The sequence below is a fragment of the Diplotaxodon limnothrissa genome, linkage group LG1, assembly GCF_057381915.1.
Source record: "Diplotaxodon limnothrissa isolate DT_005_m linkage group LG1, D_limnothrissa_male_GT1.1, whole genome shotgun sequence".
NCBI classification, from domain to species: domain Eukaryota; kingdom Metazoa; phylum Chordata; class Actinopteri; order Cichliformes; family Cichlidae; genus Diplotaxodon; species Diplotaxodon limnothrissa.
The window spans coordinates 31,508,175-31,531,099 of NC_140596.1; the positions used below are offsets into that span (position 1 = coordinate 31,508,175).

Here is a 22,925-nt window from a genome sequence, read left to right on the forward strand (position 1 = left end):
TTCTCTTCTCTATTTTTACTTGATTAGAGTAGCTGTGCATGATTCGCAGTTCAAACTGACCTCTCTTCATTTTCTATCGGACCCTGGTGCAGTTCCTCAAATTCCCTTGTCTGAAACAAGCTGTTTTGCGTGCTCTGCCTTTAAGCTAACATTCTTCTGATTGGTTGCCCCTTACAAACAGAAGGTTTAAAGAGCAGATGGCCGGGACTTATTTGCTGACAGCCAGAGCTGTTTGTCTGAGATGTCATCAGTAATATCTTGTCTCACTGACAACACAGGAAGCTAAAAATTGTTTTGTCGCATGCAAAGCAGTCTGAAGTCTGAGTGTTTGGCTCATTACACGTATACTGACGTCATGATTTGAAACTGAAGCTCGTGTTTACCATTGTAACAGTGTATGTATGATAGAAGATAAGGAAAAAACACATTAAAGCCACTTTTTTTTTTCAATTAGAATACAGTCTTAATATTTTGCCACTTATTGTTTCTGCTTAGTTTTTCTTAAAGTCTGCTGGGCCTTTAACTGCTGAATGTAACAACCTGGATATTGTGCTTTGTTCCACTTTGAGTACTAAATTACTGCTGTTAGTGCACTTCTTCAAGATACTGATTCATGTCATCATCCATTACCAAGGAACACTCAATGAGCAAAATAGGAACATTTAAAACTTAAGGTATTCAAAAGCAGATAAACATTTGGGTGCCAGATTTTATGATACCCTGCGTATAGTGCTTGCAACACTTCGGCAATCAATAACACAGAAGGTTAAAATAAAAATCTACAAATCACACATTTAAAATTCAGTAAATCTGCAAATGTCATTTCCTCAGTGATGTAACCGCCTGTAAACCAGCGTGCAGTTCACTTTTCTGACATCAAATGACTTCAATTTCAACAGAAAGAAAATTAAAAACAATAAATAATTGTACCACTGTGTCATCAAAAATGTGACAAGAGTCACATTTATTAGCTCGACAGACAGTGAGCTCGATACATTCCACCACCCAACTCTGCCCTTTGTTCCATAAACACTCACAGCACGTCGGCGCCCTCATACAGCAGGAATTCTTCAAATTATCTCAAAAACTAAAAGTACGCACGTTCAAGCTGACGAACACAATGACTGTGTGACAAAAGTAGGAGCCAGAGTTCATGTGCACATTCTTATTGTCAATTCAGTTCATTTAAAATGACCCTGAGCAATAATCTGTGTAAACATTTCTACATTCGCTCCAAACTCAGAAAATGGAGAAAAAAAAAAAGTCTGTGCCTCCTCTTCCATGACGTCCTCGCTCAATATGTACACAGGAGAAAATCTGTTTTATAGGCATGCTGGTGTTCTTGTTTACATACTTTTTGTTTCTGTGCATATACACGACACCAATGGTTCTCTGAAGTCATTAAATATTTGAAGCATTGCTTTATGTTTTTAACTCTTTTTTGATAATGGAGTATGACGGAGACTGTAATAGAAATAGATTTCATATATATAGTTATATACTGTATTGAGGGAGTGCATTCAGATTCTCCAGCAGTAGATATGTGGGGTGACAGCTTTTCTGCATACAGTGCGGGGCAATCGACGTGCTAAGGGAAAGACAGTGAGCAGCAGAGGTCATTCTGAGCTAAGCTCTGGATCAGTCTGCACCACTCGGCCCTCTTCTGGGTGATGTAGGCTGGGGTGATCATTTGCACAGGAAGGCGTGGCGAGCCCTCCACCCGGGCCTTCTCGCACAAGGCCTCGGCAATACAGATAACATACATGCCACAGTCATAGCTGTTCTGCTGGGATGGGCAGGGCTCCTCGACAAACAGCGCTTTCCTCCCTGCGCCCAGGAAAGGCTCCAACTTGCTGGCGATGCGCCGTGCGTGAAGTGAATTGCTGCCATTTTGAGAGTCATAGTGGGCAAAGTGGTTGGAGTTGTGATGATAAAGCAAGAGGCTCCAGTGGGACCCTCCAGCAGTCTGGTTGGAGTTGTCATTCACTGCTAGGAAGACCCAGCGACGAGAAGCAAGATCCAGTGGCTCCAGAAACAATGCCAACTCATCAGGGCAGGAAGCACATTTGATGAACTGGGTGACCTCTGGGCTGATAAAGATAACGGCTTCCCCCAGGACTCTAAAGCGCTCGGCAGCAAAGTACTCAAAAGCAAAACCAATGACTTGGTCATTAAGCCAGTAAGGTCCTTCCAGTAGAGAGACATCAGAGCGCCGCAGCAGGCTGTCATGATAGCTGAGCACTACAGGATCCATCCTCCAGAGCAGTCAGAGCGTGTCAATCTGAAAATACACAGAAACGCTTTAATGCTTAGGGTTCGGCTAATTGATTCGTCAGAAATTTACTGCTCGTGTTTTCTTTAATATGAGAACTGCTTTTCTTTGTCTCGTACTGCTCTTTTCTAAAATAGGTCCAATCAGCACATACTACCTTAAGGACGCTGTGATCTCACAAGCAATATTATTTAGCAGCTGTTGATCATCTACTCAGCAGAGCAGTAATTTCACAGAATAGAAACAGGTTCAGGGAGGGGGACCAATCTGACGAATTTAAAGGCGTCATTTGGGTTTCTTAGAGAATGCAAAAGGCTTCATTCACTTCATTCTGATGCCAGTTGGCCAGTACAGCCTGACACTGGTTTCAAACATGAAGCTTTTTTTCCACAGATCTCATCCTGGACTAGTGATTCAAACGCAGTCACAGTCTGTGTTCATTTAAGCAACTCGCACAAACTGTTAAACTTCACTGAAGCTAAAGCAGACTGCCTGTTTCTGGGATCCTTGTTGACTTTCTGTTCGCTACTTTGCTTTATTACTCACTCAGACACATTAACTGGAGCCGTTTTAGCGCACTGGCTGATCAGGTTATTTTCAGAGATGTTACAGTAGCGCTTTGCTGGGCCGGGAATCCACTGCGGAGCATCACATTACTGCAATGCGTTTACTTCAGCAGGCAGCTCTCCGCTCAATCGAGCCTGCGTTTTTAGCTTGAGCTCGCTAACCGACAGTTTTTAGCGTCACTCGTAGCCAAAAAACTGAGTTAAATAGCAGACTGAGCATGCGCCACATTAACCGTTGGCTGCCAAACTGAAATACACAGTGTCCGTTAAGTGTCCTACCTGTAAATGACACATTCAAATTAAAAGTACCACGAAAACACGAGCGGTGAAGCCCCTCATTGCAATGACTATCGTAAATCGCGGCGAGAAGACCGTAACATTTTGCGACAGTGGGGTGGAGATAAGCTTGCTTGTGATTGGCTCCTTGCATTGGGGTATGAGCACGTGAGCGTTACTGAAAAACTGACATTCTGTGTCGTTACATGCAAGCACAGGAGAAGTGTCTTTCTTTGTATTTTACAGCGAATAAGGCGAGATAAAACCACGTATTTTAAAATCAAGTGAATTTCCGTCATTTTAGTCTTTTTTTTAAACTCTAACATGACCCCCAAAGGTTATAATCCATTATCGGAAACCGAGAGGTGCAGTGTGGTTACTGTTGCCCTGTGTGTTTCAGGGTACTTCCGGTTGCTTCGCCCCTCCCCTCCCCTCCGTGTTTTCTCCCCTCCCATCAGCGGCGTGAACGCGCAATGCTGAGCCGCACTGATTAGCAAGACGGAGAGGAGTTTTCAGCGACCGAGCAGCGAAGAACTGCCGTTTAATTGGATTCAAACTGCGAACATGCTCGGATAAAAAGAAAAAGAAAAAAATGCGTAGGTTTTCAACGCGGAGTTGACTTTCGAGGACTTTGCTAAGAGGCAAGTGAGGCGAGTGAGAAGAAAGCAAATTAATTCAGTGGGAATGCAGGGAATTAAATAGAGACTGGGTGATTTTTTTTGCGTGGCTACAAGTGTGTGTAGCTCCACGGTCAAGCCTGACAAGAAACGGGAAAACTCGAGTGCCACTTTAAATTGACTTTACAGCTCACGTCTGGAGGTAAGAGTGATGTTTAGTGATAGTTATACACTGTGGTGCGTTGGGCTGCCCCGCTGTGGGACGATAGGCGTCTGGCTTGAAGCTGCTAGTGAACCTATGATTCAGTTGTAGTCCGTAAGAAACGTTATGACCTGCACTCATTTGCAGCATTGTTTTCAGTTGGCAGACTTAAGTTGTGTGTGTGTTTTGGGGTGCTCAGTCGGTGCTTTTGTTCAGTGAGGAGTCTGTCAGAGCTGTGTGTGTGTGTGTGTGATGTGAGCCTGTAAAAAGTTCTGGCTGCTCCTCACTGAGATGTCATTTCACACTACAGAGGGTGCTTACTCCAGAGCTTCAGCTGGCTGAAGGACAGTTTATAAGAATAACAACCACATGTAACATGACAAACGCAGGCTGGATTTACTTTATTCTTTCATTTTATTTGTGATAGTGATACAAATTACAAAGGGCTCATTTTTATCTTCAAACCATTGACAGGGGTCGTTTTTTATCCATTACAGGCTCAAACAAGGTTTGCAAAAAACATAGGGGAACACCAATGCATGCAAAGATTGATACTGCAAAAATAAGGATATACGTACATGAAACCGTACACAATATGTCACTGCGACATAAACCAGGTATTATGTTTTCACGGTCCTGCAGAAATGGGAGCTATTACTGCGGCAGGGTGGGGTAAGTGGTTACATGTATTATTTAGTGGAGGTCAGACAGAGCAGCTTATAATGCACTGAAGGCAATATGCACTGCAAAGCAGCTGTAATTGTACAGGGAGGTCTAATGGGGTGAAGAAGCTGCTGAATCATGGGCATTGTGTCTCTCTGTGTGTGTGCGTGTGTTTGTGGATGGAGAGCTGACTTAAGACAGATTTTACAACGGATCGCCTGGTTGTGTATCTTGAGTGCACCTGAGTGGGTTTGATCGATTTTATAGTATAGTTACTATAGTTTACCTTAAGAGACTATAGCCTAATTTTTTTTAAGTTATTGGTGAGTTGATCTGCTGTGCTTACCGATTACATTAAGTCATTTTTATACCGTTTTTATGAATGGACAAATGTCACCAGAAGATCATCCAATTTGTGCAAAAAGGATGCTCCTAACGGACTTTTATTTCTATGATCATTTTAAAATATACATTTTGGTGCTAGATGATTATTGTTTAAAAAAAAAAAAAAAGGAATGAAGGTAAATGACTTAAATTCATGTTGCTGTGGGTGAGGTGCCCCTGAGAGCCTGTCCTGCCCTCAGATCAGCACAGGTGATGAGGGTAAAGTGGGCCTGTCCTGCAGGAATGTGAGGTCTGAGAAGACACAGCTGCTGCAGCACGAGAGGAAGCCCGGGCTGAGACTCCAGCAACTGGTCCCTGTTGACATCTGACACCCCACAGACCCCGCTGTCTGCTATTTCTAAAGGACCGGCCTCAGTTTTGTATCACATCGGTGTGCAGTGAATGGTCTCGCAGACGCCACCTGAAAGATTGAAGCTGTGATTTAGCAGCTTAGGGCTCAGATTTGAGCACTTCAGAGGAGCTAACCTCTGCTGTTGTTGGAGGCAGTCTGTGGTTTACTAGGAATACTTTAAAGAAATGTTTTTAAGTTTTTGATGGTTCGAGTTACGAAATCGCAAACCTTCATATGCAAGTAGGGTTGCTCCATGCTAAGTTTTAGCTGTTCTTTTGATCGCTACAGTCTGGGACTTAGTCAGTGCTGACTGTCATTCTCAATAAGAAGAGCCAGTGTGTGGCCTTCCTTTGGTCCTCCTCCTTGTGTCTAACTTGAACTCAGTGCCTTTGAAATTGAAACTTTGGAAAATGAAACTGAACAGTTTTAGCCTCTCTGAGGATTTTTCAGTTCACAGTAGTTGCACATCTCAAAAGTGATGGCAGAAGCTGCACAGGATGGGAAGTGACTGTTTTTTATGTATAATTTAAAGCTTTTTTTTGGCAAATTAAATAATTTGAAAAAATAATACAGTAGCTCATTATTTGGCTTTCAAAATGTCATTGGGGTCTGCGTAACACTAAGATCGAATCTTTACTTACCCTTGCCCTTTTTCGTTTGAAAGACCTCCTCGTAACACGTTTTATTTTTGCCATGCACAGATCTTAATAACCAGCAACAACAAAGTTGCTGCTGTTAAACACCCACAGACTGTAACTGTGATGTGATTAAAACAATGAGTTACCACTAGCTCATAGATGCCGTTTCTGCTGTTTTGTTCTCTTGAGAGTAGAACTAACAACCCTTTTGTCTTGTGACTACTTCTTTGCTCATCCACCAGAGCTCCTGTGATCTCCCATGGGCACCATTCCTCTAAACTCTAGCATAACCTCCCAGTTATCATCCCCCGAGGTGTTACCTGCTGGACTGAATTACCTGCTGCTCTCAGTCACATGCTGCAGGCTTAAAACTTCGGCATGTCCTGAAAAGTGGTGTGGCTGTGTTTTGAGATTGTGTGGCGCAAGTGATTGGCATGCACATGAAGTCATTAAAGAGGAACCTGCTTGTGTTGCACTGAACAAAGCTCTCCTTTCTTTAGTACGCCATTATATGAGGGTGGCTTTGGCCTCACAGGCTCAGCTTCCCCACGTTTTGCATTTCCCCTCATTAATTCGCCGGTGCTAACAGTAGTTGGAGTGAGATGGAGAGAGAAGAAAGTGCATTGTGTTGCTCTTTGCAATTTTGTTTATGTGAAAAAAGCCTAACTTGTTCTTTAATTAATCCTTTACAATGGGGAAACGGAGTGAACAAACAGCACTGGGCTTGCTGGAAGCTCACTTTGTATCCTCTTAAATTAAATTAAATCCTCTGTGTCTTTGTTTTGGACAGAGAAGAAAGTGTTCAAAACCTTTGTGGTTTATTTTTTTAAATTAAATGAATAGGTATGTGAATAGGGATTCTCACTTGCATCCTAATTTATTATTTGAATTTTTAAGGTTTAGATGGATTGTGGAAATTGTAATTAGAGCACCAAAACCAAAACACAGAGTTTAAGCCCCATAGAAACACTAATTTCAGAATTCTACTTTTGTCAAAGTACAGCAGTATATCTGCAAAACCTGTGCATGATGACAGAAGACTATAAGCAGGAAACTAAAGTTGTGGATTTGTGGGTGTGTGTTGTGACACAGCTGTGACAATAGCTCCTGGCCCCCTGCAGCCTCATGGTACGGACTGGACAGAGCCCATGGTTAATCCCCAGGCATGTGCTGTTGTGTAATGTTACACAATTCTGTCCACCTACAGAGTGGTCCTACCTCGAAACCACTTAAAACTTTGAACTGACTGAGTTTATCATTTTCTTAAAGCCTTGAATATTGTTATATCAGAAGGAGACAACATTACAATAGATTTGGATATTTAATATTAAAACCTTAGAGAAATATGATTTATGAATTGTTATTGCTGGTCTGCTGGACAGTCCAGAGGACAGGAAGAAATGAAGTTTAAAGTTCTGTCTTTGCACTACACTGCCGTTGTTATCTGTGAGAAATCCTGGCAGTTTACAGTAGTCTGTTCACTGTCAGAATGAGGCAGAAGGGGAGGAAGAGCGGAGATAGCCGTGGGTAACAGACAGCAAACAGGCTGCGATAAGGTGGATTTCGAATGCAGTCCGAGACATGCTCACTAATGGCTGGCATTCTTCTGCTGCCTAATCTTTACAGTAGTTATCAGCGCAGTAAATGAGAAGATGATGTAGGCTACTGTGAGATTATGCTTAAGTGTATCTGTTAGCTATGAAACTGTGCTCTTAAGTGTTGCCTCGTTTCACACTCACTGGCACACAGCGATGGTTGTAATTCTGAAATCTTTGATTATTTTTACATGACAGCTGTAACCAAAAACTCAGATTTATGAAAAAAAGGTGGTGGTGGTGGGGGGCACATGCACAGGTAAAAGATGTGCTTGTCATGCGTTGCTTTGTTGCTGCTAATGGACATCCTAGGTAACGGCTGTCTATTTACGACCCTGTCCTATGTCAATCAGCTGTATCATAAAAATAACTAGTTGTGCTTGAGTTGCTTCGTTTGAAGTTCAGAAACTTGAAACGCGTCCTCTTTCCGTCACCCATTGTTGCTTCAAATCATTGAACAGCTTTCTGTGGTCTCTGGTCACCACATATCTGCTAGTTACTTCCTGCGTGGACACCCCTTAAGAGCCTATAATAAATGGCGATGTATTTGATGGTAATACCTAGCCAAAGATGTTCCAGGCTCTGTCCCACGGACTAGCTGCAGGGGTCTGAACCTGATCTGACTGATGAAAATTACAGTATGGTACTCACCCGTGTCCCCAGCTTGACACCTGCCCAGTTTGAAATGGCTCAGATGAGTGGATGGAGTAAACAGACATACAATGATTCCTTTATTTGTTAGTGATTATAATCGGATCACTAGGCAGTTTTGGTGGCGTGGTTGTTAGCACTGTTGCTTCACAGCAAGAATGTCCTGGGTTTGAAGGAAGGCTTTCTGTGTGGAGTTTGCATGTTCTCTCTGGGTACTCCAATTTCCTCCCACAGTTCAAAGACATGTAGGGTAGTGTGCTTAGGTGAATTGGTGATTCTAAATTAACTATAGGTTAATAGGTGTGGATGTGAATTCAAATGAATGTCTGACTCTGTTGGCACTGTGACAGGCTCGCGACCTGTCCACAGTGTACCTAGTCTCTTACCCTAGGCAGCTAGGATATGCTCCAGGCCCCTCTGTGACCCTGAATTGGGTAAGCAGTTTCATATGCTGTAAAATACAGTTCCAGTCAGTATAAACAAGTATAATAAACTGTATGGATAACAACTTGCTACATTCATGTATCTCTTGTTTACATAAGAAAGTTTTTTGTATATTTTGAGTAAGTTTGAGGGGCTGTGTGTCTATAAGAAAATAAAAAGCAGAGTTTTGTGATGATTAAAGTACTCCTGTCCTGACATTTCAGTCTCAACAAGCAGAGTTTATGTAATCTTAGATATCATGTATGATTAAAGAATGAGATACTTCTACTGAATCTCCTCGGTGTTCGCTTTAATGTTCCTGCTTGTTTATTTTGGCGCCCACCTGCATTCATGCTTATTAGCCACTGATGCGTTTCATCACACACATTCACTGCGCTGGCTTAGTGGTGTGGTCAAACGACTCCAGTTGGACGCCCTGGAGACGATTACAGGGTCCTTATTGTCTCCACAAAGCACAAGTCCTCCACTCTGCCTGAAAGAGCCCACTTATCAGTGAAGCTGTTTGAGTGGAGCAAATACCTTTGCTCTCCTGAGCAGGTGAGCTACGAAAGTACCCTCTAAATGCCTGCTGTCCTAGTTTTGGATGGAGAGTTCAGGTCAGAATGAGCTCACAAATTGTTTCATGTTTTTATTTTTGGTGGTAGTTTGGCTTTTGCAGACTTTCATCAGAAGAATCAAAGGGTAACAGCCTCTTTGTAGACTCATCCTTTTTATCACAGGGGATGAACTCTACAGAGAATATGAAGATATATCCAAGTTTGTTTTCTCAGTAGACCAATATAAACAGAGAATATATTGCTTTTCACCGTAGGGGCTCGGTACTTGTCCCTTCTTGTCTACAAACTCATGTCTCGTGCTTTACTGTGCTCGTGCGCATTTACAAAAGTGCAGTAAATAAAACAAGACCATGCATGTTTATGCATATTTCAGATCTGTCAGGGGGTATTTGAAGAAATGAAAGAAAAAAAGGAAGCTGTTAAATAAATGTCCAGCATTTCCAAAAAGTAATTTTAATAGCGTGAACTCAGTTTTAGTAATGATTAACACTGGAAGGGTACTCTGCTTGGTTTCTCTTAACACTTTGTGTGTGCAGTTAACCCAGAGGTCGTAACACTATACGTAGCCTCTCTAGAGAGTATCACCGACATCTTCCGTCATCCCCTTGAAGCCTGCAACCAAACTTGCGTTATCATCACGCTGCAAGTTCTCGCTCTCTCTCTGGTGGCTGCAGCCCTGACTGCAGCGCTGGGCTCAGATTTCAAAAAAGCCTGTGGTCTGTTCAAGGCAGAAAGACAGGAGCCATCCCCCATCCTCAGAGAAGACAGTGAGAGCCTCTGCAACACCGCCCTGTAATTACAGGTCATGTTTTTTCCTAATACGCTAAACAGATGTGCTTAGAATGATGCTTAACATTCAGACCCAGAGTTGGACTTAATGACCTGTCATTACTATCAGCTGGTGAAGGCGTATACTGTTTCCATTGCATAAACGATTTTGGAAATTGCTTTTTCACTTTGTCCGTGACAAAATGTTTGTAACTTTAATGGATCTCAGGGTGGAAAAAAATCACAGAACTAAAAAACTCGTCTTCATTTAGACAAAGGTGCAACATGTACCATTAAACCCCTTCAAAAAAACTATTAAAGCCTGAAGGGTATGAAGACTCGCTTGTTTATTTAAGTTTTTGTAATTAGTTTGACATACTTGCTTGCATGTTTTTCCATGTGAGGTTTCAGATTGACCAGATCTGGTGCGCGGCTTTGCCGCATTTCCTTTGATTGCTGATGCCCACTTATGTATTTCATGATTCATTTTGATGTCTCTCAGTGAAATAGCTCTCAGTGTAGGTGTTGAATGGCCTTAAGGCTCCTGTCTTTATCATTACGCAACGCCTCACAAAGGAGTAGTTTGGCTCTAGACTTGATCTAATTGACCATGAAGATGACACATTCATTGGTATGACTTAATATCAAAAACTAAATATTTGTATCCTTTTGTTTGTATGCTCGACTGGATCACAGGTATCCAAAATAGGAAGCACCGTTGATTTGCGATGAGCTTGTGGGCATTTTGGCACCATGCTCTCTGAGCAGCTACAGTCATTATTGCTCATCTCCACTCAGCTGTGAAAGACGAGATGAGTCCTGTTGGCATCTCTTCCTCAGAGTGTGTGTTTATGTTTGCAGACAAGATCCCAGTGCCTGTGACACTGTTATCCATTGTATTTATATATACTGTGCCTATTTAGTACATGTTTTGTGCCTACCATCTGGTTGGCCTTTACAACAGAATCACGTGCTTTACATGGTTCTTCAGGAAACATGCTAGTGTCCTAACTGCTTCCCAGCACTGTCTTCCCTGAGGCCAGGGGCAGCTGAATGGGTCTGTTTGGACTTTCTGAGGGGGAAATGGAGTGTGGATAATCTGGGTCAGTGATGCCTCCTAGACCTACACCATCTTGCTGCTCTTCTGCTTCCTTCCTCTATATCCCGTCCTCTGTCTCTGCTGTTTGCCTCCAGCACATTTTGTCCAGTTTATTAGTTATTACTGAACTTTTTAAAGACCAGTAGATATGAGAAGATAACAGATTAGATTTGACTGGTGATTCTATTTAATAGAGATCAACATGTTACATTGTTACACCAAATATCAATATTTTATTAAATAATTAAAAATACTTGGGGATACTAAAAACAAGAGTGCTCATCTCATGCACCTCCTTCCTGAGATAATATTAGCTAAACAAACTTACAATCCACCCCCACCCCCCCCTCCCAAAAAAAAAAAAAAAATCCATCACTGGAAACATTTAGTTTGACAAATCTACCTCCTAATTCAGAGCTAGCTAACGGTTCGGTCACATGAGTAAGCAATGTCGTTACATCTACAAAAACTCTGTGGCTGCCTTTTGATTGGCTGCAACATGTGGTTGCTAAATTGTTACAGTACTCGGCATATTGCAAATTGTTAAAATTAATTCATGTACCAGGATTTTTAAGGTTTTCTCTTTATTCAATTGGGTAGGAATGTCAAAACTACTTGAATAAATGCCTTAGGGTGTTACCAAGATGGGCTACAAGATGGAACGGCTTTCTTCCAGAAGGACTTATTTTTCTTTTCATGTTCATTTCAAGTGAAACTTGGCATGTTTCCATGCATGTCATACAGTTGTTTCACTTCAGGCATTCATTGTTATGCTGTAGCTTTCTGAGCTCATAAATTTCTACCAATCATAATGGTGTAAAAAGAGAGACAAAAGTGATCATATGAGCATTTTTGTAGTATGATTTCCAAGAAACTGTTAGACCGAAAACCCAAACAGCTGTTGATGATGTACCTTCCACCGGCTGGCGCCTTTTATTGTAGGGTGGTGTACTTTTCCTTTGTCGCTGGCCAAATCTAAACTGCGGGGTGATATTGATATTTCCAGAGCTAGAATGGAGTCTGAAAGGAAAAACATTTTTCCACCCTCTAAAACAATAAAATATAAACGTGAGGTCAGACCAAGAACACGGCCTTGTTTTAGACTCAACATTTTGGCCCAAGCCAAAGTAGGCTCTGCAAACAGATTTCTTCACCTACAGGTCCATAATGTGTCTGTAAAGCCTGAAATAGTGAGTAGGTAGAAAGTTCCTCAGTAAAACAAAAGCAGGAATGTTTAAAAGTGTGCATCTGCAAATTTCTGTAGAAAATCTCTGCAATTTTGTTATGTGTCGAGTCATTTTTTGTGAAATCCCCCTTAGCTTCCTTGAAAAAACCTTCACAGTGCTGGATACTGATAACACTAATAAAACATTACTCACATTTATTTACTTTTATGACTATGACTAACGCTGATCTGGTCTGTTTATCACCAGGCAGAACATATCTGTATACTGCTGTGCTTTTCATCCTGTTCTTTGTTAAGAAACAATCAAAAGCACACGAATGGATAATAGACATGCTCTTATCCTTAGCAGATTTAGGCCAATGTGAGCAGGAGGCAGAGAAAAGCTTACTTACACCTGCATAACCCAGAGTGAAGGACCATTTAAAAAGGAACAGTTACTAAAAGATAACTGAGGAGTCCATGCCATCATGTCGTCTACTGTGGATGACGTCCATTGAATGCATGGACAAGTTTCCAAGCAGGTGTTTCACTATCGGCTAACATGGCCAGCTCACCTACTGAACTCTAGAAACAGAAGCATGAGCATGAAGCTCGAACAGATTATTTCACGAATCCTTTTGTTTTTTACAGAATCTTTCTGTATGGGTTTCTAAGGAATGTGTTTATGTGAGGAATTACACTCATATGCTCTAATAAAGAACATTAGTGGGGGAAAAAATAATGATGTCCTGCTGATTGCAGAGTTCACACCCTGATCACACCGGCCCCGACTGTGTGGCGGGCTGCAGCTGTCAAAAATATCCCGACTGGTTGTTGCATTGTGCAAAACCCTCTCCTTTATTGGTGTTCTCTCTTTCTGTTCAAAAACTTGCTTTGTCTCCCTTTCCCCCTTGCTCCTGGTTTGAAGTGAATGCAAACAGGGTTGAATTGGAATATAACAAATCTGTATATGAGCCGTGGCTTCATTGTTTGTCCTCAATGTGAAATCTTGAACTACTTTTCTTCAAAACTCCTTTTGTTCCAACTTGTGTTGCAGTGAGTTTCCTGCTCATAAAGTAACTGAAAGATCAATATGAAATTAGAAGCAAAGCTGAAATGGAACTTTATTAACAATAGCGTGATGGTATTGTTGTGTCGAAACCCCTTGTGCGGCCCTTCCTGTCACGCAAAGCTGCTCTCGTTGTCCGGGGAGTGGATACAGGAAGTGGAATTCTCTGTGGCGACAACAGAGGAGTGGTGCTGTTTACTCCCACTCTTTCTAGTGTGCTTTCATAGAGGCCCCCAGTGGCATTTTCTTTCTTTTTTTAATATCAAGTCTCCAGAGCAGCCTGCAGTTGAACAGGTCACTTGGTCTGACTGATTTTGAGGAAAATCATCCAAAAAGGTAAATCAAAAACGTGACATGGTCATTACTTGTTGCCACTAACACAAGAGATTTAATAGTAATGAAAAAGTACCTATAACCTTTTTGTAAGAGAGTCCATGTTCCTGTTTCTTTCAGCCTGTTTTACGAGGGTCCATTAAAATAAATCCACTCGTCATTTACAAGCTTTTGACTTAACCTTGCACTTTGGATTTGTTGGTTTTTCTTTGAACCTGAAGTCACATTGAAACTTGAAGGGGAGCGGGATGGATTAGGATTTGCTGCAGCACACCTTACAATAATTAAAATGCAGTGTGCTAAAATGGTGACGAGTGAAAAGGTGCAGAATGTGCAGAGACCATAGATATCAGAGCACACAATAGCGTACAATGTGGGTTTTTTTTTTTTTTAATAATGTTGTCCTTGAGACTCCCGCTCTGCTCTGAATTAATTTCCTTCCTCTGGTTTCTCCCTCCACTCTCTCCTTCAGGGAACAACAAGAATAGGTCCTGCATAGCAAAGTGAGGCTCTTAATTTAGCAAACGCACATGGCGTTTCCTCCAGTGACATATTTTCGTGGCAGTCGTGTCACCTGTTGGCGCTCAGCTGAAGTTAATGTGAGGGGAGTTGGTCGTCAGTCGTTGTTAATTATGGCATGGACAGCGAGTCCAGCCTGGACTTGTTTAAGCACATTTTTGATGACATTGACTTAAGTGTTTTTGTAAGACACAAGTTTTTAAGTGTTAGCAGTGTGTGATGTAAAATCAGCTGGCGATGCATGCAGTTTGTCCGATCAGCCAACCCTTTGAATGGTAACCTGTTCCACTTGTCTGTCACCTTTGTTGTCTAAACATAATCATCTATAGACTCTTAAGATATTCTTGAGTTGTCATTCATTACGTTGTTTTTTGTTCCCCCCCCCCCCCAACTGTGATTGAGCCATAACAAGCAGTATTTTAGTATACTACAGTTTGTTTTAAATGCGATTGCTCTGTTTCTATTAAGCGAAGCTAGCTAAGCTAATTTATTATTTGGGTGGGTAAAAAAAAACCCTGCTTAGCTTATGAATGACAAAAAAAAAAAAAAATCTATTTGTGTACATCCTACATTTCCAGTGTAAGTGAAAAGGAAATGCAGCATCCATACTTACTTGAATGATCTCAGTGTACCACTGCCATGATTCAAAGGTTATGGCTGTTGATTAAGAAAACTGCATCCAACACTGTAAAACCCAGTAGCAGTATCTGCAACAGACTGGTTTGCAAATCAGATGTCATGAAATCTTTTTGTATTTGTATACGGTGTGATTTTGGTGTAGTCTTTAAGCTCCAAAGGCATGCTCTTACCTTTCTGAAAGGTTTATTCTGTGCTGCCTACAGTCACAGTGAACTTTGTACCTGGATTAACAAGATTAAGAAGTAGTTCAGTGGAAATGATTCATTTTTTGTTCAGCATTAATGTGAAACTAGAATGTAGCTTCTCCTGTTTGTTTCAGGACAGTGCTATTCGTAAGCTCTCAGTTGTAGAAATTAAATAATAAACTATCAGGTTAATTGTGAAACTGTAGCAATAAATAAATGCCACCACAGTGTTGTCTTTCCAAGTTGGGTGTTAGCATTGCCTTTTCATTTCTCGCTCTTCTCCCTTTATTGTGCTCTCACTTTCCCACAGCTAAGATTTCAGGAAGCCGACATCCTCTTCTCCGCGTGTCTCTCGCCGCCTGTTCCTGTATCTCCTTAATTCTCTGAGTTCAGTTTCTCGTTCTGTGAATCTATACCTTTCAATCCTTTTATCCTCCTATTCTAACTGGCTCTCTGAATATTTGGCCGAAGCTCATGTTCCACACCCGAGCCACCGCTTCCTGGTCATTAGCAGTTGTCGAAACGGAGAGCACAACAAGTTAGTTAAGGTATGCAAGGGCCTGAAACCATACTGCTGTCAGTGCATAAGAAGCTAAAATTACAGCCTTCTGGTCGTATGCATCTGCCAACCAGTTAGGTTGCAGATTCCCTGGACAGCTTGAACTTTGACCTTTTTTGAAGTGCAGTCACGTTACCTTATTAGAAATTAGTCTTTTCTTATAATAATGTTATGCATTTTGTAAATAGACCTCACTCTGAGCATCCATCAGCTATTCTGTTCACTGTTCTGGCATTTCTGCTGTTTTCAACCAACCTGGTCGTTGTTTGCGTACATACACGATATGAAAAATAACTGTTTTGTTAGATTATAGCCAATGGGTTTGAGATTGCATTTCAGTAAGTGGAAGCAGGTAACTTGGTATTCATATGGATCATGTTCAGATACTGCAGTTTTTTGAGTGCCTTTTGATAATGACATGAGCCAATGTCATTGTCCCATCTCTTTAAAATCATCCGAAGGTCGACTCCAGCTTCTGGACCAGTGAGCACATTTGGGCTTGAAGGAATTATTTGCATATATCATCTGCAAACACAACAAAACCACAAAACCAAAATGTTACAGACGCTGACTCTAGTGTTTGACACTATTTGGGTAAATGGAAAACAAGAAATCCAGGATGCAAACATGCCATTTACCAGTGAGTTAAATACAGGGAGAGGTTACAGTAGGCTGATGTGCCATATCCTCATGTTACAGTCAATTTACCACACAGTCTAGGAAAACTTGACCTCTGTCAACCATTCACTTCTGGGCAGCCGCTTTGGTATGGCTCCAAAATGGTTTGTACACTTTCCAAAGGAAATGCTGTACGTACGCGTAGTCTTCGACTAAAGAAGGAAAAGAAATGCATAAAGATTTCCACAATCATCCAGTAGCTTTATCTTCCTGCCATTTGTTAAGGTTACATTAAGCAAATTAGATCTAAAAAAAAACCATGATTAAACAGTGATGGATGGGATCTGCTCACACCGTGAAGCTGTACGCTGAGATTAATCTAATTATTCTAGTCTTTGTGACATGGAGGGATGTATTACAGGGTTGGCTGGTAAGCTACTGTTCATGAGCTGACCACTAGCATGCTAAGCTGGCATCCCTTAGTCACACTTCCTAAAGCTTCTTTTTTCCTGTTTACTGAAATGTTTACTCCCCCTTTCCACATCAGTTGAATTAAACTTTTTAATGAAAGGGGGCGGGGCTTACACTAGTTGAGCTAACAATCATGTAATCACTACATGAGCTGATTTTTTTTTCTCCCCCGTATAATTTTCTGTTGCTAAATCTTGTGTGCCCAGCAGTCCTCACATTTAAGAAAATCTTCCAAAAATAGTTTTTCAGGTCAATCACCCATTGAGCATTGATCCAGTAGACTGCTCTTTTCTGTTGTTAGCCTTAGAGTCTGAACAGCTTGGGGAATTGTAGCTATCTGCTTAAGAAGGTCAGGGCTGCACTTGCTAAGCTACACTGTTGCCTCCGGGCTGAAGGTGAACTATGTCTCTAAGACACTGAAGAGACAGAGTGGTGCTGCACATTTGGGTGCAAGGAATGGTCACTTGTAATTACAGGTTTGTTGAACATGTCGGAGCAAGCGTGGCATGTCTGCTTCATTCAGCTGACCTTACTGTTCCTGCAGACTTTAGCTGAAGCTGCTGAAGTATTGTGTTTTCACTGTAGAGGGTGGCTCCAAAAGGCTGTTAAGATGTTGGTCAACCACTTGTAGTAGTTCTTTCTGAGAATGACTGCGTTGAGCTTTTGAGTTGCTGTTTCTGTTTGCACATATGCGGCATCATAGCCAGGCAAACGGTAACTCTTGTGCTGCTTGTTTCATGCCAGTGAAGCTGTATGATAGAAACATACATACACGTCAGTGATCTCCTTGTAGTTGCGTGATCTGTGTTAATTATATTCGAATACACGTATTAAAGGCTGCAATGTTTTTTCTTAACGTCACCACTAACGTCTTTGCTGGAAAATTTATTTTATTTTATTTTTTCTGTCTCTTCATCAATTAAAGTTTGGAATGTAAATTCTGAATTGATCCAAATCAAAATAATGAAAATAAAACAACATTTGGCCCGTTTAGTGCCACTATGAATGATTTTGCAGTTGAACTTTAATCAGTGTTATGCATTTGCATTATTTTGCCAACTCTGACATTTATTAGCACAACATGACAGCTTGGAGAATTAAATAGAATACTACTACTTATTTTAATATTTGTTCAGTCAGCTGTGATTGGACTGTATGTGATCTGCCATTTTATCGCTCATTCACAAACACTCGCACACGAATGGGAGCACCAACCCTGTGATTAGTGGACAACCTGCTCTGCCACCTGAGCCAAAGCTGCCTGGTTTCAAGTTTAAACAAATAAGCCACTGTAGGAGCTGAGCAGATACTGTGGATTTTTTCTTCTCAGGTTGTTTTGACTCAGTATGTTGCACTTGAATTTTCTGCATTCCTAGAGCCGGATGCTAAGACTGTGGAGATTATCTGACTGTTCACAATGTGGTTCTCAGTCAAACTGTTTTTCTACCTGCACTATTTAGCAATTCCAATGACGTTTATTTAGTCCTTTACAGCTCTCTAGAGTTTATAACTGACCATTTCACAGCAGACTTATGGGAAATCTGACTGCTAAACTACCCACATTGTAAACAAGCAAACCTTCCAAATCTTGGCTTGATTTAAACGTTCAGAAATTATTAATATAGTCATTCAGCACTTGCTCTGTGTGTCTTCTTTCCTTTTAGGATATGTTAAATTTCCTCAAAGCCAATACAGAAGGCTTTATCATCTTTTCTTCAGTTGTTAATTTTCACTAGCTCATGCTAATCTGTTTTTACAGTTATTTTTACGAGTCGCCGATAACCATGTTTTATGTGGCTTCCGTTCCACCTGTAATAATGAGGGGCCCCGGGCGTATTGTTGAAGGTTGTGTAGGTCTGTTTAAAAATGGGGAAATAATTTTATATTTGTTGCTTGTGGTGCTGCATAACATAGTCTGGCTCCCAGGATCTTACCTCTATCTCATCTTTGCAATCTCATAATTGGCACGTTCTGCATGTGTGTTACAAGTAGTCATCAATAAACGTGCATTCCCATGTAAGCATGCCCTATTACACTCTGCTTACATAAAAAAAGGTATTTAAAATGGCAAACTACCAATTCTAAGAAACTATGACATTATCTTTTAATGGATAAAATATTAACAAAACCAACGAGGTAAAGTACTTGTTAGTTTCTTGAACTTGCGCTAATGAAAGTCTTGTTTTCTTATTAATGTTATGATTGTAGCATTCAAATAACTCTTCCATATTATGTCAGCACTTACTTAAACAAAAACGTTTCGTGACTACCATACGGACGTGCGGTTTTCTTTTGAAAGCTATAAAAATGATGCTCAAACCTTTTCTTGTTTGCAGAGCATTTTGAGTAAAATGAATGTTGAACTTCACATGAATGTTAAGAAGGCGTACCCTGCATTTAGTGTGGCTGTCATAACTCTGGTAAGGCCAGAGATCTGAGTCGTGGCTTAAAGAAACAGCTGACAAACGCATTTGTATGACTGATGCAAACAGTAATAAACTAACACTGTAATCCTGCGAGATGTGGACAGTAAACATAGCAGCTAAAGTTGGCTTTGTGAAGCTGTCAAATCTACAAATTAACACTTTAAAAACTGCAAACCAAATGGGAGGGTTCACAGTCCAGTGCCAACTCGCACACCTTAGTGCAACACATACAAATTCCCAGTTAGTAAATGTGTGATATTGAGGCTCTGTAACAGTATGAGCCCTGAACAAGCTAGGCACTGATGACATACACCTACTAAACTTTTCAGAAAGATGACTTCACGTTGTAAAAAGCTGACCAAACTAGATCCTGACATTCCTTCAGTGTCAGCGATTGTATAGTAAGAGTCATGTGGTTGAACCTCAGTCAGAGGGAACCTCAGACTAGGCTTCTCTCAATGTTCAGATTACAGAAAGAAATGCATAGTGTAATTTTCTTCAAATATCAGTATCTGCCAAAAAGATCTAAATTTACATCTACCTGCGAGACTCAAATGATATTCCCAGACCTATAAAAACAACAGATATGCATTTGTTGGTGGTAACAAAAAGGGCCTCACCCAGATGTTTTGAGGAAACTGTCTTTAAGAGGATGTGCTAAAGAATGAAAATGCTTCATTTATTCTGCCAAAGAAAGAGGGGACTTTCTGGATGGAACAAGAAAATGAAACCAACAGTTTCTGCTTTTTGATCGTGTTCGAGTCTGTGTTTACCTACTGATCCAAGAGCAGATAAGTCCCAGCGCTGCTCTTAACTTTAATAGATACTATCAGTGTTCAGCAAAGTTTAACTTTAACAAAAGATTGAAGCGGGAATCCCGGGATTGAAGTTGTTTGATATATTAGGTGAGATTGGTTCTTTCCTGACATGTAAAAAAACAAAAATAAAAATCTTGAGCTGATTCCAGATTAAACTACTTGACAACAAGCCCTTATCCATGACTACCCAGGTGATGCAACAGGTCTGTTTCTAGTTCAATTGCTTGAGGAGCTGAATAGGCCACTGCAGGTTTCATCCAGCTGTGCACCATCTGCTTTGTCACTTCCTTAAGGGCACAAACCTCAGAGTTATCTAAAATCAGACCTTTTTTAAGTTGGTGTGCAGACGCACAGGCATGGCACTCAGGTGAAACGATATATACCAGAAATATTTGAACATATTGTCACTGAAATGCCAGATTTGCCTGGTTTGCAGCCCTGATAATTATTAGCCTTTAATGTGTTTGATTATCAATGAAATGACTTTGTCATATCGCTTCAGTGACTGAAGATGGTGGAAGATGTCCTGTGATTAGTAAGGTTTTCCCAGAGATGTCTATTAGTTGAATGTCCTCATGTGATGATAAAGAGCGAGTTTGCCAGCATGGCCCTGCACTGTGCAGCACTGCCACAACCCTAAATCCCCCCATCCCCTATCCTTTAAGCAGCGAGCTGACCATCTGTTCGAGACGCCCTAACCCAGTGATCAGAACACACGCTGATACACACAGACGCAGTCGAGTCACACAAACAGGAAAACATTGCACTCAATTAATTCCAGTTTATGGATTCAGTAGTGAGCAGTAAGACTGAGTGACTTATATAAGATCGAAAGAAGTAATGCATATATATAATTCTGTGTGCGCCTGTATGTGGACCATGGCACATGTTTGTATCGAAGTTGCTGAAGTGACACACAGAGTTGGATATGGGGCAACAGGAAATGACCAGGGATGGGTGCAGCATTGTATCATTTCCCTGCTGGAGTCCTTTGTACTCGTCTCTGTGCACCTACTATATGTGTCCCTGTTCCATTTCCTGTTTTCCAGGGTTTTTCTGCTGGGGTCATGGTGCTCATGTAATAGTTGGTGAGGAAATTGATCCAATTTATTTTCAGGCATTGTAATATTAAAGATAAATTTCAAACTAAAATGATTCCTCTAAGGAAAACAAGATATTTTTATGACGGATATCTCATAATATATATTTATATTAATTCACATATGGTCAAACACAAGTCAGCGTTTGCGCGATAAAATACTGGGGGGAAAAAAATGTCTGGGTGCTATTGACAGGTTCAGAATCAGAATGTCTTTATTGTCATTGTCGCAGGTACAACGCAATTACAAGCGGTTTCCAATCAGTACATCACCCATAAAAATATAAATGACCTCTTGGAGTGACAATTCTGTAAGTTTAATGTCTTAAACCTTCCTAATGACAGCTGCAGGAAAAAAAAAGTGGTTTTCTTTTTTTTTGGGGGGGGGGGGTTGGATTAAGGCCATTTTCAATCTCCACACAGGTTGTACTTGGAAGCATCATGTTTTTGGGGTTTGTTGCCAGGTATTTTGTGCTTTCCTTTCTCAGTATTGTTATGAATCAGGAGCACCTAAAGGGAATTTCTGTACAGTTTTGAACCTGACAGGAATGAGCTGATTCATTTGATAATTCAAATGAAGGTCCATGTATGTTTTTTGTGAATTCATGTGCTAATCATGACATAAATGGTCAAGTGGTGACATTTTATTGTCAAAATGTGATATTTTTCCTGTTTCTAAGTAACAAAGAACCTTCTTTGACCTTTATTCAGCAACGTTCATAAGGCAAAAAAGAGATTGTGACCACTGTAACAGTTAAATCAACTTCGATTCTTGCCAAGTCTTTATATTATGAGCCTGGGCACATTCAGTTTACTATCAAGCTACATGAATATTCCTGGGATGTTGAATTTTAGATGAGCATATTACCAATTTTATTATATAACGTTCTATATGTAAACTGCTTTTATGAATTAATATGTGGGTGTGGATGGGTGTGGGTGTGATGACACACAAGACTGTAATGTTGCCATCGTTAGATGAGGCTTCAGATGTGGTTGGTAGACACACATACCAAAAAAATCTGTCTCCCTTGTTCTTAATTAATTTTTTTTAATTTCAGTCTTATATGGCATAAATGATCATAATTGCCAAGTAATTATGAGGTTTGTTTACTGCAAGTCTGAACATGAACAAAAATCTACAGTTTGCCTCCAGTGTTCTGTTTTGTTTTTTAAAAGCAGACGTTACATCCTATCACTGTATTCTTGCAATGCTTGATTGTACCTGAACACAGTGTAGTGAATATGAACTCTTATCATTTGTTTCAAAGGGGGATGTGGGCTGCTGTATTCTTTAGTTTTATTATATAAGAGTACATGGATGTTTGACCTTTCAAGAGCAACTTTAGGTTCATTGATTCTATCAGGGGTGGTCTTTGCTTAGCAGCTTGGTCATTAATTCCAGCTCTTTTCCTGTCCTCGTCTGTCCGTGGCCTCTGCTCGCCCCGTGATGCCCCTCTGCTGTGTATTAAAGCGGGAACTTGTGAATGGCGTGATTGTGCATAGAGTAAAGAGGATGGCAGCTGCTGGCAAGAGCTTATGTGTGCTAATGGTAATCCTGTAGATCCTCATGGCCTCTCCTTTCTATGAGTGTACATGTCAGGATCCAAAAAAAAAATTTGGCCCACTGGCAGATTACATAACAGCACATGGTCTTTGTGTCATAATCTGCCAGATTTTGTAATCGGGCAGATTGCAGAGAGCTGCGCTGAAATGCCTGGCCTTAACTCACTAGATTTTCGAAGGTTCATTTCAGTTTTAGCCCAGAGACGTTCTCAAAGCCTCCAGGAGTTTAAAAAAAAATTTGTACTTGTTGAGGTTAGATTAAGTTAGGGCTGAACGATATATCGCATTTGCGATAATATCGCGACATGATCAAGTGCAATTTTCTAACCGCAAAGGCTGCGATTATACTCTGGACATGTCCAAATTCATGGGCT

General features: G+C 40.8%; 2 protein-coding genes across 2 annotated transcripts in view; one reads left to right on the forward strand and one right to left on the reverse strand.

The window, feature by feature from the left end:
• Window positions 1–992: 992 nt before the first annotated feature.
• On the reverse strand, window positions 993–3,174 carry senp8 (SUMO peptidase family member, NEDD8 specific). Its single transcript, XM_085357155.1, has 2 exons — window positions 3,118–3,174; window positions 993–2,281 (listed from the first exon to the last, which is right to left on the reverse strand). The coding sequence occupies exon 2, from the start codon at window positions 2,252–2,254 to the stop codon at window positions 1,589–1,591; it is 666 nt and encodes a 221-aa protein (XP_085213281.1). The 5' UTR covers window positions 2,255–2,281; window positions 3,118–3,174; the 3' UTR covers window positions 993–1,588.
• A 429-nt stretch (window positions 3,175–3,603) lies between these two features.
• The window catches only part of myo9aa (myosin IXAa), a 100,671-nt gene continuing 81,349 nt past the window's right edge, over window positions 3,604–22,925 (forward strand). The window contains exon 1 of the mRNA XM_085349861.1: window positions 3,604–3,933. The gene's annotated coding sequence lies outside the window, so the exon portion shown is untranslated. The remainder of the gene's footprint in view (window positions 3,934–22,925) is intronic.

What these genes read in the sequence shown, in the direction of transcription:
- senp8 (XM_085357155.1), bottom strand. Translation starts at nt 2,254, where the DNA reads ATGGATCCTGTAGTGCTCAGCTATCATGACAGCCTGCTGCGGCGCTCT.